The 16,027-nt window shown below is 45.4% G+C and overlaps 1 protein-coding gene across 1 annotated transcript in view; it reads left to right on the forward strand.

Annotated features, from left to right (window-relative positions):
* The window catches only part of pemt (phosphatidylethanolamine N-methyltransferase), a 65,312-nt gene that overhangs the window by 17,527 nt on the left and 31,758 nt on the right, over positions 1-16,027 (forward strand). The window contains exon 3 of the mRNA XM_076987894.1: positions 9,489-9,604. Within this exon, the coding sequence (XP_076844009.1) occupies positions 9,489-9,604 (116 nt within the window). The remainder of the gene's footprint in view (positions 1-9,488; positions 9,605-16,027) is intronic.

Here is a 16,027-nt window from a genome sequence, read left to right on the forward strand (position 1 = left end):
ATAACAACCTCTGCTCACGTAGCCCTTCATGAGCTTACTTGTTGTAAGACCAAGGAAACTGAACTACAGCATCACGACTAGAAACCACTGCAGTAGCACATAGCCTATGACCTATGACTTTCTTAAACTAACATGTGAAGTCAGAAAGACGGATGTGAGCATCCCTCATAATGTCCAGCCAGTACCTATATGTTTCTTATTATAGTTGATTCTATTTCATAACCCCGGCTTTGCCACTGCAGTGCTTATGAGTCATGGAGGTGACGAGGTCCCTTGCCCTCCACTGTGAAATAAGCGAGCAGCAGGACAGAGTGCAGCTTGGATAATTGTGCTTTGTTACTAGATTACGCAAGAGTTACGGAGATGAAAGTACAGCTACTGTCTGCGCCTCCGCCCCGGCCCGGCCAACATGACATGCCACGAGCCCCACGAACGTGCTCCTGCTGCCATGGCGAGAGTTCGAGCGAGGTGCGGATGACCAGGGGTGCGGATGACCAGGGGTGCGGATGACCAGGGGTGCGGATGACCAGGGGTGCGGATGACCGGAGACGCCCCAAAAGGACAGAGGCAGCAACTTAAGAGTCGAGGGCAGGAAGAGTGGGAGTGAGGCAGAGAGGGAGAGACGTAAACAGAAGCAGGACACGTGGACGACCCCGGGCTGTGTCGCTGGGAGAAACCAGCGTATTCTGCTCAGTAAACGCTGTGGCGTAAGCATCACTTGGGCAGGAATAGGAGAGTGCTTTTTGACAGCTAGTTTATGACGCCAACCCTGTTGAGAATTGATTGTTGGAAAATAAATAAATAAATACAGCAAAAGTGAAGGAAAAAGGTTGTTAAAACCTTGCTTGGTTGTTTATACGTCATGGAGTAGTGGTATTATTATTGCAAACACACTGTTGATTAGTTGATTTTTAATCATTGAAAACAATAAAGACTTGTAGTCCATGTCAGGCTGAAAACTGATTGACAGGCAGCTTTAAGAGTGTCTTAGGTTCAACCTTTTAAATTCAAGAAGTGCATCCGTAGATATGCAGGGAACATTGCATGTATTCATCTGATGACACATCTGATGTTATTCTCATTTCTACATGGTTTGCACAGCTAATTCCTGAATACAGGTCTCATTATCTTTGCAAGCTCTAGCGAAATGGGATTTTTCATTCACAGATTCCATTTTTTCCATCCAGAAGTGTATGATGTTCTCAATTTAATGCAGCTTTGGCTAATAGGCTTGTGAGTTCCCTAAAGCTACGACACAATTTGAATTACTATGACACAAATTGATTTGAATAGGAAAATAGATTTGCACATAGGGGATAGCAGTGACTCAATGCAAGCACAACATAAGTGTCATCTTCACATAATGACAGATTAATTAAGGCTATTTTAAATTTAATTAGAGAGCAAAACTCTAACTCACCACATGACTTATATGGTGAATTCTATTAGGGTGCAGCTTCTAGTTGCAGTTCCTCCTGTTAGACAAAAAAGGTAGCATGGTGCATGGGTGTGTGTGTGTGTGTGCGTGTGTGTGTGTTTATGCTTTCCCGTGCGTATGCGCATGCATGTGTGTGTGTCTCCTTGCAAGAATGTAAGTATACTAAACTATAAGGCATATGTTTTTGTTGTGTGGTTTTTATATCTTATGGACATAAACCCACCACTGTCATGTCAGTGTTATTACTGTCATCCCCTACCTTCCTGTACCTCTTCACTTTCTCCCATACCTCACCTCTTCCCGTACCTTACCTCCTGTACCTCACCTTCTCCTGTACCTCACCTCCTCCTGTACCTCACCTCTTCCCGTACCTCACCTCCTCCTGTACCTCACCTCCTGTACCACACCTCCTCCTGTACCTCGCCTCCTGTACCACACCTCCTCCTGTACCTCACCTCCTCCCGTACCTCACCTCCTCCTGTACCTCACCTCCTCTTGTACCTCACCTCCTCCTGTACCTCACCTCCTGTACCTCACCTCTTCCCGTACCTCACCTCCTCCTGTACCTCACATCCTCCTGTACCTCACCTCCTGTACCACACCTCCTCCTGTACCTCACCTCCTCCTGTACCTCACCTCCTCCCGTACCTCACCTCCTGTACCTCACCTCCTCCCGTACCTCACATCCTCCTGTACCTCACCTCCTGTACCTCACCTCCTGTACCTCACCTCCTCCTGTACATCACATCCTCCTGTACCTCACATCCTGTACCTCACCTCCTCCTGTACCTCACCTTCTCCCGTACCTCACCTCCTCCTGTACTACCTTGTTCTACACCCCATGTTCTGATCACCGGCCACATAATCCTACTGCCTGCTTTATTTAAACCTGGCAATTTGTTTGCATCTCCTCAGGCTGCAACTCTAGAGTCTGAGCTGTTACCATGACTATTTGCTTGATCTCTCTGCGATCTGAATTCTCCTTTTTTGTCCCCTTTACTGTCTCCTTTACTGTCCCCTTTACTGTCTCCTTTACTGTCCCCTTTACTGTCCCCTTTACTGTCTCCTTTATTGTCTTCTTTACTGTCTCCTTTATTGTCTTCTTTACTGTCTCCTTTATTGTCCTCTTCACTGTCTCCTTTATTGTCCTGTCACGTATGGCCTCGCCCACTCCCTTGGCTGTCACTCCGGGTTCCCTTGCGTCTGTGTTTCCGTGCCTGTTTCTCCCACCCCGCTCGTTGGTCTTCGTGATTCCTTGTTTATTACCACGCCCCTCGTTATTACCGTCACCTGCCCCTCGTTTCATGTCATTGTATTTAAGTCCCGTCATTCCCCAGTCTAGTTATCCGTGGTTTTGTTCATTCTGTATCGTGTTCCTGTTACCCATGCTTTCGTGTTTCTCTGTTCATGCCAGTCATCCTGTTGTTCGTGAGTACTCCCCGTTTGCTGCCCAGTTGCCCTGTGTTATCTGTTTGTTTCAGTTATTCTACGTTTTACCCGTGTTTTGTTTTCCTAGTCCTGAGTTATGTCAATTCATGTTTCGTGTTTGGATTGCCTCAACGTTATGACCCCTGCCTGTTTTGTCGACTCCGAGTTTGGTATTCCCTGTATTAAATCTCGCTCATCTCAGCGTTTGTTTCCATCTCCTCGCTCCATTGCGTATGCAACGTTACATAACCACGGATCGAACCAGGACACAGCGAGAGAGCAAGACTCCGGTGAGTTTAGTCGCTGTAACGGGTTGTTGGCTGCTTCCGTGCAGTTTAACTCTCATGTGTTACAGCGCGAACGAGCCGGAGACAGGAATACCCCTGGCGCTGTGGGAACAAGGAAGTCTCGTCGCAGACCGAAGAAAGCGCAGTCTCTCACTACTGGCTTTCGCGGCGAGACTCCTATTGAGCGCTGTGAGTCTGCCCTGCTTGACGAACACCACAGGGGTGAGCAACCTGTGGTGCAAGCAGCGGGCAGACGGAGGGAATGCACAGACGAGCTTTGGCTTAACCCTCGGTCGGCTCTCAATGGCTGCTGCGAGCTCCCGACGCCTCAGAGGAGGCGGAGCCATCGCAGAGAGAGCCACCGAGGGGCCTGTGTGTCTGTGTGTTCTTCCAGGCTCAACCCGGACCCCGTGGAAGAAGACCTCCCTCCGCTGATCCCGGAAGCCGCTCCCCGAAGGCCCCCCAAGAATTTTTTGGGGGGACGCAGTAGCCACTCGCCCCAGGAGTGGCCGGCTCGGAACCCGGAGGACGTCAGCGCGGCGGACACGCCCCCCGATGACGTCAGTATGGCGGACACGCCCCCCGATGACGTCAGTATGGCGGACATGCCCCCCGAGGACGTCAGTATGGCGGACACGCCCCCCGAGGACGTTGGTGCGGCGACTCCGCCCCCCGAGGACGTCGGTGCGGCGGCTCCGCCCCCCGAGGACGTCATGTCACGTCTACGGCCTGTTCCCGCGATCCCGAGGAGGTCGTCCACGCCAGTTCCCGTTCCCGCTGCCCGTCGGCAGTCCACGCCGGCTGCTGTCCCCACGACCCAGGAGGGGTCGTCCACGCCGGCTGCTGTACCCGCGACCCAGGAGGGGTCGTCCACGCCGGCGCCTGTACCCGCGACCCAGGAGGGGTCGTCCACGCCGGCTCCTGTCCCCGCGACCCAGGAGGGGTCGTCCACGCCGGCGCCCGTACCCGCCGCCCGGCCGCGCCTGTGCCCGCTGCCCGCCGCCCGGCCGCGCCTGTTCCCGCTGCCCGCCGCCCGGCCGCACCTGGTCCCGCTGCCCGCCAGCGGACCCTGCCTGTTCCCGCTGCCCGCCAGCGGACCCTGCCTGTCACCCCTGAGACTGTGCTGCCCTCGTGTGGGCTTGGACTCAATGTGTGTGTTCCTGCCTCTATGCCCGTGTTCCCCTTGCTCCCGTGTGCTGTCCCTGGCTTTGTGTTGGTCCCTGTCCCCGTGCTGGTGTCTGTTCGTGTCCTTGTGCCCGTCCCTGTGCCTGTGTCTGGTGGTGTCGTCTCTGTCCCGGTCCCTGTGTCTGTTCCCCGAGTTGTCACCCACCTTGTTCCTGTCCCTGTCACAGTCGTCCAAGCCGTGTTTGCCTCTGTGTTTGCCCCGGCCCTGTCCCCTGGCCCCGCTCCCGTGTCTGTTCCCAGTCCTGTCTCGTCCAGCCCTGCTCCCGTGTCTCCTCCTGGCCCTGCCCGTACTGCCGTGCCCCGACCCAGCTCCTGGCCAGTCTCTGCTTCCCTGTCTCCAGTCCCTGCCGTGCCCCAGGTCCCTCGCCTTGTCTTGTCTGGTCTTGTCCCTCTGGTCCGTCCTGTGTCTGCTGTCCCTGTCCCTCGCCACGTCCCATGATTCCCTGTCCAGTCTGCCCTTGCGTGCCCCGGAGTGGCACGCCTTGACGGGGAGTAATGTCACGTATGGCCTCGCCCCCTCCCTTGGCTGTCACTCCGGGTTCCCTTGCGTCTGTGTTTCCGTGCCTGTTTCTCCCGCCCCGCTCGTTGGTCTTCATGATTCCTTGTTTATTACCACGCCCCTCGTTATTACCGTCACCTGCCCCTCGTTTCATGTCATTGTATTTAAGTCCCGTCATTCCCCAGTCTAGTTATCCGTGGTTTTGTTCATTCTGTATCGTGTTCCTGTTACCCATGCTTTCGTGTTTCTCTGTTCATGCCAGTCATCCTGTTGTTCGTGAGTACTCCCCGTTTGCTGCCCAGTTGCCCTGTGTTATCTGTTTGTTTCAGTTATTCTACGTTTTACCTGTGTTTTGTTTTTCTAGTCCTGAGTTATGTCAATTCGTGTTTCGTGTTCGGATTGCCTCAACGTTATGACCCCTGCCTGTTTTGTCGACTCCGAGTTTGGTATTCTCTGTATTAAATCTCGCTCATCTCAGCGTTTGTGTCCGTCTCCTCGCTCCGTTGCGTATGCAACGTTACATGTCCCCTTCACTGTCTCCTTTATTGTCTTCTTTACTGTCCATTATTGTCTCCTTTACTGTGATCTTTATTGTCTCCTTTACTGCCTCCTTTATTGTCTTTTTTATTGTCTCCCATGGAGACAATAAATGGATGGATGGATGGGTTAAAAAGCCATATACATTCCACCTATGGTAAAACATGGTCATGTATGTAATAGTGGGGTCGGTGAGTGTGGTCGTGAACAGAGGTGTCAATTCCAGGTTCAGAAAGTAAAAGTCCACACCAGGATTTTGCTCAGGCTTCCTAGATTGTGTTGATTCCACTAATTTAACCTGGATTGCACTAATTAGAAAATCTAGCAAGCTTGAGCAAAATCCTGGTGAGGACTTATACTTTCTGAACCTGGAATTGACACCTCTGGTCGTGAGTATGGTTGGTAAGAGTAGTCATAAGTGTAGTCAGTGTAGTTGGTGAGTGTAGTCTGTGAGTTTGGTCGGTCATGAGTATGGTCAGTGAGTGTAGTCGGTGAATATGGTCATTGGGTGTAGTCGGTGAGTGTGGTCATGAGTGTGGTCGGTGAGTATGGTCATTGGGTGTAGTCAATGAGTTTAGTCTGTGAGTATGGTCGGTGAGTGTAGTCGGTGAGTGTGGTTAGTGAGTATGGTCACTGAGTGTGATAGTAAGTGAGGTCGCTGAGTGAGGTCGCTGAGTGTGGTCGCTGAGTGTGGTCGGTGAGTGAGGTCGATGGGTGTGTGGTCTGTGAGTGGTCATGAGTGTGGTCGGTGAGTGTAGACGCACGGAAGGAGTTTGCAGTCAGCATTTCTGACAGATGTGTGGTTGAGAATGCAGAAATATTTAACTATCAAATGTGGATTGAAAGTTTAATTTGATATTTTTTTGTATTTGCAAACACTGTAAGAAAAACAAATGTGAACAGTCAACAGTTGCTACAATCATGCGCTTGGATAAAACATGGAACATTAAAGTATGGTACTCCATCTGTGCTCACCACCCCACTAAGCCTGACAGGCTGTCTGCATCTGTGCTCACCCTAGGAGGCACGACTCCAGTAAGCCTGACAGGCTGTCTTAGCATCACTTTTCATCCTCTTGACTCCAGTCACTAAACTCAAAAGAACTCCAAAGGTTTTTTATTGATACATGCTCTAAAGTAATTTGTGTATGCTTTGTGTACAGATTATGAGATTTTGAGATTATGTGTACTTCAAAGCATGAAGGCAACATGGTGGCTTGGTGGTTAGCACATTTGTCTCTCAGCACTGGGGTCTTGGGTTCAAGTCCCTATCTGAGGGGAGTTTCCATGTTCTCCCTGTGTCTGCCCGTGGGTTTCCTCCGAGGTCTCCGGTTTCCTCCGACAGTCCAAAAACATGGAGGTTAGGTAAACTGGCATTCCCTCACAAATTCTCCCTGAGTGTGTGACTGTGTGTCTCTTTATGTTCCATAAAAACCAGTTGTCTGAGTGTGTGTGCATGAATGTGTATGTGCTTGTATGCCCACTGGTGCATGTTGCTCCATCACTAGGGTCTGTACTTTCTCGCCTTCCAGCACCCGATTCAGTCCCCCTGGGGGCTGTGGATTCCTGTAGAAAGTACGTTGTGTGCAATTGGCTGCTGCTTCCAGTGTGTGATTGGTCGTGTAAGACCTGTTTATAAATTGTAAAGTTACGTTGGGTATCTTGAAAGGTACTCTTTAAAGTGTACATTCCTTCATTTTATGACAGATGCTTACATTTTCTATTAGCTGTATATGGTAATGATTTAAAGTAATTCGTTGGCATGTGTCCATGTGTCTGTGTGCTTGTGTGTTTGACTATGTATTTTGTATTTTTTATTTCGCTCGTGTGTAAAACGTGGCTGTTGTAATAGTGACGTCTTTCCTTCCTCGTGCGGTTATGTCTTTGCACAGAGAGAGCACGCTCTCCTCATGCTCTTAGTGCGCTACCGATTATTATGACACTCAAAGCTCTCTGAGTGGCGTCACAATAATGACACACACAAATTAACACGTTATAATAACCAGGGCTGACACATGAACACCATCCCAAGGCCTATAGCATCCAACACATCCCTACACCACTTCAGCAAACACATTACAAATTGGACATTGGGCTAATTATAGTGCACTAATAAACTTGTCTAACCCTCCTCCCCGCCAGAAACGTCCTTTGAAGTATGACTTTAATTTGGTGTAATTAGTGAAGCCCTCACTAGATCCAGAGAGTCTCATCAGGGCAGCTTCCTTTCACCTTCCTTTCCTTTGTTGTCTCCCTGCTGGAGACAGTGTCAGAGAGAGAGAGAGAGAGAGAGAGCTACTAGAGATAGAGAGAGAAAGAGAGAGAGATACACCATGGTCTTGTGGATGGCTATACAAATATATTTGATTTGATTTGATTTGACATGATAGACAGGTGTTGTATACATATATGAACTCTTGACAGGTCAGTTCATGACACAGATGTCCGAGATAGCAAAAAGCTATTCAATTTATTTATACTTATTACCAATAACAGGTAAATGTCATTGAGAGTGATATGCACATTCCTTTGAAAGTTCCTCCTTGCCGCGCTGGAACCTGGCTGTGTTAAATTGGTTTTCCATGTCATCTATAGTGTTTAGTTTGGCATTGGAAGCAGTGTATAAGCCACATTAACTTTCTCAATACTAAACCCATCAGAAAAGTTGTGACGTTGCACAGTTAGAATTTATTATGTTTTATACAACGTTAAATGTTTTATTCAAAGTTACTTCTATTCTCAATGTTTGATTGGTTGACCAGTATTTTAAACATGCTGGTGTTTGTGAAGCATGGGTTTTTCACACCAAATCTGTTGACGTGTTGCTAAGTAACGGCTAGATTCGCACTCTGAACTCGTTTGACCTGCGGACAGTTTGGTCATACTCGGACAGAGAGTGTGACTTTTAGGTGGACTGCTGTGATAGGAGAAGTGAGCAGACCTATTTCATGTGAATAGTGTAACGCCTTGGGCACGGAGCCATAACAAGGCAGATGCATTCACTGAGTAGAGAGATTTATTTGAGGTGAATCCAGGAGAACGTCGTTAGTCCAGGGTTATATTAGGTGGGCAATCAGAAACAGTCAGGTATCCAAAATGAAATGACATTATTAACTAAAGCAAACAAGATACACAACAGAACCTGGAATAAACAGAAGCAAAGAAACAATATAGACAGGACTCAAACAAAACAATAAGTAAACGATACAAACCAGGAACACAGAGGCACTGGAAACAAATTTGAGTATACTTAAAAATTCAAGATGCGTTCTTAGAACTGGTCCATATCTGAGTATTGTTTGAATGAACACTATTGTCCCATAATGTAATGCAAAATGGAAGTTACATTGGATGTTGTGTAACTACTTCTTGATATAAGCAATTGTGAATATTAAATCACTGAACCATTGAAAGCATTTCACCTACACACACACTCCTGACAGAAAGACGCACAGATACTCATTGAACCTTTTGCTCAACAGTTTGGATCTTAATTAACTATTTTGTTGCTTCCTAATGTTACTTATGCTTCCTAATGTTGCTTCCTTTTGTGGATTTATTCGCCATATATAAGCTGAGACTTTATGGCTCTACTCACATGACGTGACCACAGTTTTAGGGCCTAACTGTGTTCAATCCCTGATTCTCCTCTTTTTGTACCTCTTTATTACCGTAGCTTACACTCTCCTTCTCAGGTGTTCTCCTCACCATCTGAACCACTCCGCATACACAAGCGCGACGACGTGCGATAAAAGCGGTCCTTATGTTTACGTAGGTTGCCATTTCTGTCCCGTCTGACGCTGTTAGGAGGACGGTGTGCACGCAGGAGGCAGAGGAAGCTTCGAACGGAACTCCAGCCGTAACCCGTTATCTCTCTGCTTTGCGTGATAGTTGCCAAACAGGGAAGAGTAGGAGTACTGTGACACATGAAGCCAGTCACCGCTCGCAAAACGACGGTCGACAGCAGAACTCGTTTGATGGAGAGCACCAACCAGCCGCCAGTTGATGAAGGCCAGCCAGCCATGGTGGCTGGGGCAAGGTCCAGACCTTTTGGTTCCGCCCACGTGCCATGAGCCTGGTCCCGGTGTCTGATGCATGTGCTGCTGTGGTTTCAGGTGGCACGGTGGGAACACAGGACCCGAGGCCTGACGAGACTCTTCGGGAGCCCCTACGTGGCCTGCTGCTGTCTGGGCGTTCTCATTCTGCTGCTCAACGTTTACCGCAGTCACAGGTAAGACTGAGCTCACCGCAGTGGTACCTTCAGAGAAAGCCCAGTGTAAACAGGCCATTGAAGTGTGTTACAGAAATCACTGATGATATTATTGATGAAGGACAGGCCATTGATTTGGTAAAACATTCTGTTTCCTCTGCATCAGCATTTAGGACTACATGTATGTAATGAGTAGATAAGAGAGGGTAAGTACTGAAAATGGTGTGTGTGTGTGTGTACACACACACACACACACACACACACACACACACACACACACACACACACACACACATATATATGCCATAACTTCAAGTGAAGTGTAAAAAGTAAGGTATAACAGGAGAAGAGCATATTTTCATTCTTCAGAAAAACGTGTACTACATACAGTGTAATACATAGCATAACGCAAAACAATTTCATGGACTTCATTCCTACTAATGCTAACAGGTACAGTGGCTCTCATCAGCTTTCTCCTGGCTGCTTCGTGACAGAAACTGACATTGTGTCCAGAACCTCTGACCCTCCCGCGGTGGAAGCGCTCCTCGTGTATGGTCTCATGGGTCTTGGTGCGGATGCCACCTGCCTGCTGTCTCCTGATTGGCTGTTTCTCCTTCCCAGCCAGCTCCCCTTCTCCTCGCTCCTTCTATTTACCGCCTCGCGCGTGTCGCCGTTGCCATGGCAGCTGCTGACTCTCCACTGGATGTGCTGGTGTCATTGACCTTGTGTGCGCGACTGGTGCTGGCTGTGTGTGTGTCTTATCTGTGTGCATGTGTGTGTGTGTATGTGTGTCTGTTTCTGTGTGTGTGTGTGTGTGTGTGTGTGTGTCTGTTTCCGTGTGTGTGTGTGTGTGTGTGTGTGTGTGTGTGTTGGCTCTTTTGGAGGTCTTCATACTCTTTGCTGCTTCTTTTCTTTACACATTGGCAACTTTGAAGACAGGAGCGTGCATAGGTCCTCTACTAACAGTTTTAATAAAGACATGTTGTTTAGGTCCTCTGTCCTGTCCTAACAGTTTTAATAGAGACATGTTGTTTAGGTCCTCTGTCCTGTCCTAACAGTTTTAATAGAGACATGTTGTTTAGGTCCTCTCTCCTGTCGTAACAGTTTTAATAGAGACATGTTGTTTAGGTCCTCTGTCCTGTACTAACAGTTTTAATAGAGACATGTTGTTTAGGTCCTCTGTCCTGTCCTAACAGTTTTAATAGAGACATGTTGTTTAGGTCCTCTGTCCTGTCCTAACAGTTTTAATAGAGACATGTTGTTTAGGTCCTCTATCCTGTCTTTACAGTGTTAATGCAGACATGTTGTTTAGGCTGGGTCTGGGACGTTTCTCCCCCTAGGCTATTTGGTGGTTACGACAGGAATGCCCAAAAAGACTTCTAGCACCCACAACCTGTATGTCAACCATTTATTGCAAATATTAGACTCTTTGAAGTAACTGTCCTATATTTTGATGAAAGCTTTGCATACTATGATGCTTTTCCATCAGTCCTGAAGACATTCTCACATATGTAGAGTGAGGAACTAGAGTTCTGAATTAAAACTGTTTACTGAGGGTGCATTTAAAAGTGTGCGTGTGTGTATGTGTGTGTGTGTGTGTGTGTGTGTGTGTGTGTGTGTGTGTGTGTGTGTACGTGCGTGCGTGCGTGCCTGTGATACAATACCTTTCCCAAATTATATTTGTTTTATAAACAAATTTAAACATAAACCATTTGATTAAAATGCTCTTTTTTACTATTAAGAACATGCATTTAGTCACTTGTGTCCAGATCTTTGAAGGCCCTTGAAATATTAGAGAATGGCACTTTCATCTGTGTAATGGTCCACCCAGTTCCTGGTATTGAAGAAGCACCTTTAATCACCTTTGAAGTGTGGTGGTGGGAGAGGGTAACGTCCTTGCCATGTATCTGCTGCAGAGGGATACCATAACAAGAGGGCAAAGAGGTAACATTTGCATGGAAAGGCAGGCCAGATCTGTGGACTCAATATGCATAGGGTGGGTAAAGGAGGTCACTAGTGTGCGTATGACTCCCTGACGTGAGCGATTTGGAGACAGGGACATGCAAAAAATACGAATCAACAGGGAGAAAACATAAAACAGGAATGTAATGCATTATGAAAATATGCAAAAATGTTCGTTGAAATGCTCCTTAAAAGGTGAAGGTATTGTGATGTTTTAGACTCTAAGAGTTAGCGAAGGTGTAGGTGCTGTATCCGGTTCATTGTGGTAACACCTGTGCAGAAGTCTTTTAAAAGCAGGACACAGAGGCTTGATAGAAAGGGCTTGTTTCCAGAATTTCAATGAAGAAACATAAATGATGTCAGATTGGGTCAGAGTCTGTATTCCAAGATTTTTAAGGATGTAAACACACATACACATAAACACAGACACACCCAGAAGTGGGACTAAAGCTCCCATAGTACTGGGACAGACCGTCCTGATTGGCCATACCCTGCTGAGGAAGAAGGTGGAGAACGTCACAGACCCACCCAGGGACCATTTGAACATGCAGATTAATGAATAATGAATACTAATGAATCCATAACAAGACACATCCAACTGTATCTGCAGTCGTGATTAATCTCTGCATGAATAATATCTTATATATGCATATCTCAGTAAGCTGATCAAGAGTAGAAAGCTACACTCCAAGTCCCTGCTCTGAGCTGGGATTTCATTATTTTTAAGTTATTAAAAGACACTGCAGTGAAGCTATTTGTAGCACACAGTCACAAAGGAATGAGAGCCTCCAGACTCTATTGGCAATTATGCAAAGCTGGCTCATGTTTTGCATAATTTGGGGTGTTTTGTATGACTTGGTCTGACCATTACTGTTTTACTTTCCAACAAAACCCCAAACAGTTTTTAGTTTTGTTCTGTTGCATGGCTAATCTAGGCATATGGGGCTAAGGTAGACACTTGTAACATGCATGTTTGTACATACCAGTGTTGCAGTCTTGTATTAGTGTCTTATTGTGTTCATACTGACTATGCTAAGTTGATTAGAGAGTAGTGTGGCGTGTTACCTTTCAAAGGTTCAGTGCTTTTTCAGTACTTTTTCAGTGCTTCAGACAATTCTACTACTACTTCTACTACTACTACTACCTACTACTTCTACTACTATTACTACTACTACTATTACTACTACTACTACCTACTACTACTATTACTACTACTACTACTACTACTACCTACTACTACTATTACTACTACTACTACTACCTACTACTACTACCTACTACTACTATTACTACTTCTACTACTACTACCTACTACTACTATTACTACTTCTACTACTACTACTACTACAACTACTACTACTACCTACTACTACTATTACTACTACTACAACTACTACTACTACTACTACTACTACTACTTCTACTACTACTACCTACTACTACTACAACTACTACTACTACTACTACCTACTACTACTATTACTACTACTACAACAACAACTACTACTACTACTACTACCTACTACTACTATTACTACTTCTACTACTACTACTTCTACTACTACTACTTCTACAACAACTACTACTACTACTATTACTACTACTACTACCTACTACTACTATTACTACTACTACAACTACTACTACTACTACAACTACTACTACTACCTACTACTACTATTACTACTTCTACTACTACTACTACTACAACTACTACTACTACTATTACTACTACTACTACCTACTACTACAACTACTACTACTACTACTACCTACTACTACTATTACTACAACTACTATTACTACTACTACTACCTACTACTACTACTGCTATTACTACTACTACTACTACTACCTACTACTACTATTACTACTACTACTACCTACTACTACTATTACTACTTCTACTACTACTACTACAACTACTACTACTACCTACTACTACTATTACTACTACTTCTACTACTACTACTACCTACTACTACTACTACTACTACTACTACTACTACTACTACAACAACTACCACTACTACTACTACCTACTACTACTACTATTACTACTTCTACTACTACTACTTCTACTACTACTACTACTACAACAACAACTACTACTACTACTACTACTACTACTACCTACTACTACTATTACTACTACTACAACTACTACTACAACTACTACTACTACCTACTACTACTATTACTACTTCTACTACTACTACTTCTACTACTACTACTACTACAACTACTACTACTATTACTACTACTACTACCTACTACTACTATTACTACAACTACTACTACTTCTACTACTACTACTACCTACTACTATTACTACTACTACTACAACAACTACTACTACTACTACTACTACTACTACCTACTACTACTATTACTACTTCTACTACTACTACCTACTACTACTATTACTACTTCTACTACTACTACTACAACTACAACTACTACTACTACCTACTACTACTATTACTACTACAACTACTACCACTACTACTACTACCTACTACTACAACTACTACTACTACTTCTACTACTACTACTACCTACTACTACTACTACTACTACTACTACTACTACTACTACTACTACTACAACTACTACTACTACTTCTTCTTCTTCTTCTTCGGTGTCTGTGCATATTTCTTACTTTGAATGTTTCCATCACTTGGGATTCCTCATCAGTTGTAGCTCATTTGGCAAGACATGGCCGACGTCTCACTGCTCTGAAAATGCTCTCTGATTTAGGGTCGCAGAACCACAGGGCAGGATGGACTTGTCAGCTCCAACTGGCCTGCACATCTTCCCCGGTGTCCTCTGGTGCACTAGTACATGACTGAAACTTCATTGCGTGTCTAAAAGAGGAAAGCATTAAGCCAAGATGCACATGACGCAAGTGATGGCTAATAATCAATAAAGCCCATCTGAAGGATGATAGCTTTTTTGTTCCTTGCTACATGTCATTGTTTTTTTTTTGTCTGTGGCTCTTACACATCAGCGTTGACCACCCTGTTTCTCCCCTGAATGACGAAATCAAATTGAGCTGTCCAGTGTTATTACACGTGATGCGCCGTGCCACTCGGGATGTTGCCCGCCGTCTAACGTCAGTTTCATCCACAACTATATCTGTTTCTAAATTGTTGAATTTAGTCTGAATGAGCATTTTCATAGATTACAGATGCACCTACATGCTGCAGAACAGCATTGAATATATTCATGAATATATCCATATATTCATATACACTCACTGACACCTTTATTAGGAACATCTGTACACCTGCTCATTGATTATTATTCAATTACCCAGTGATGGGTCAGCAGCTCAGTGCATGCAGTCATGGATGAAGAGTGTCAGTTTACGTAAAACATCAGGGGGAAAATGTAATCAGAGTGACGTTGTGTCCGATGGGCTGATTTGAATATTCCAGAAATGGACAGCGTTTTCCTACACAATGATAACTAATTAATACAGAATAGTGCAAATTAAAAAAAGCAACCGGCGGGGAGGTGTGTCTGTGGTGGAACATACCTGGCTGAAGTGAAGGCCCTGGTTGCTTTAAGCTGAGTGTGTGATTATAGTGACTTATGGCCACTCTTTACGACTGCTGAGCACCGTGGAGTGAACGTGGAACCATGAGGTGAATGGACTCCAGAAGCTGAAGACCACGCACGCTGCTGTCAGCCGCTGACCCAAATCCAAGGCTACAGCAGACACGAGCTTGCAGAAACTGCACAGTTGAAGATTAGAAAAACATTGTGAAGATTATTGATGTTTACTTCAACATGTGGGGTGAAAATTTGGCATAGACAGCTCAGAACAACTCGTAATTAGCATCTCCAACACTGAGGCGGATGTGATACACATCTTGATGTTGTCCTAACGATACGTTAAGGATACATATGAAGCAACTACAAAAGCATCATGAGACGTTTCCCACTGCAATGCACTGCATCAAGATTTGGCTGAACACAAAGCAAATCGAGATATGATGTAAGCAGACAGTAAATTAGATTGAAGAAAATGTGCCATTTTACATCATGTATTGTTTCTCCTCTACTGTAATATCTATACAGCAAGGATCAGCAATGCAGTTTGCAGAAAGCAGGGGTTTCTATATGAACCATAAAAAACGAAGACAGCCTGTCACAAACAGCCTGTCATAACTGCTTTCAAATGTAAAAACAGGTAAACTATTGTTACCAATATGCAGCTGTGAACATCAGTCTCATCATTGTAAGCCCTCGCACACTAAATTTAACTCATATGTCCTACTTTAAGGTTTTTCTTCAGGAATATTAGCTGATTCATGCAATCTAGCTGTGATGTAACTATATCTCCAGCTGTGCTAAACACTCTTTGTACTCAGTGGGATACACAGGTAGCTCTTTGCCAAGGCTAAAAACAGAAGAGAATCTATTTTTTTTCCCCTCCATTGGAACACGTCACCACTGGAACACGTTACCACTGGA

The sequence above is a fragment of the Brachyhypopomus gauderio genome, unplaced genomic scaffold (genome assembly GCF_052324685.1).
Source record: "Brachyhypopomus gauderio isolate BG-103 unplaced genomic scaffold, BGAUD_0.2 sc57, whole genome shotgun sequence".
Classification (NCBI taxonomy): Eukaryota; Metazoa; Chordata; class Actinopteri; order Gymnotiformes; family Hypopomidae; genus Brachyhypopomus; species Brachyhypopomus gauderio.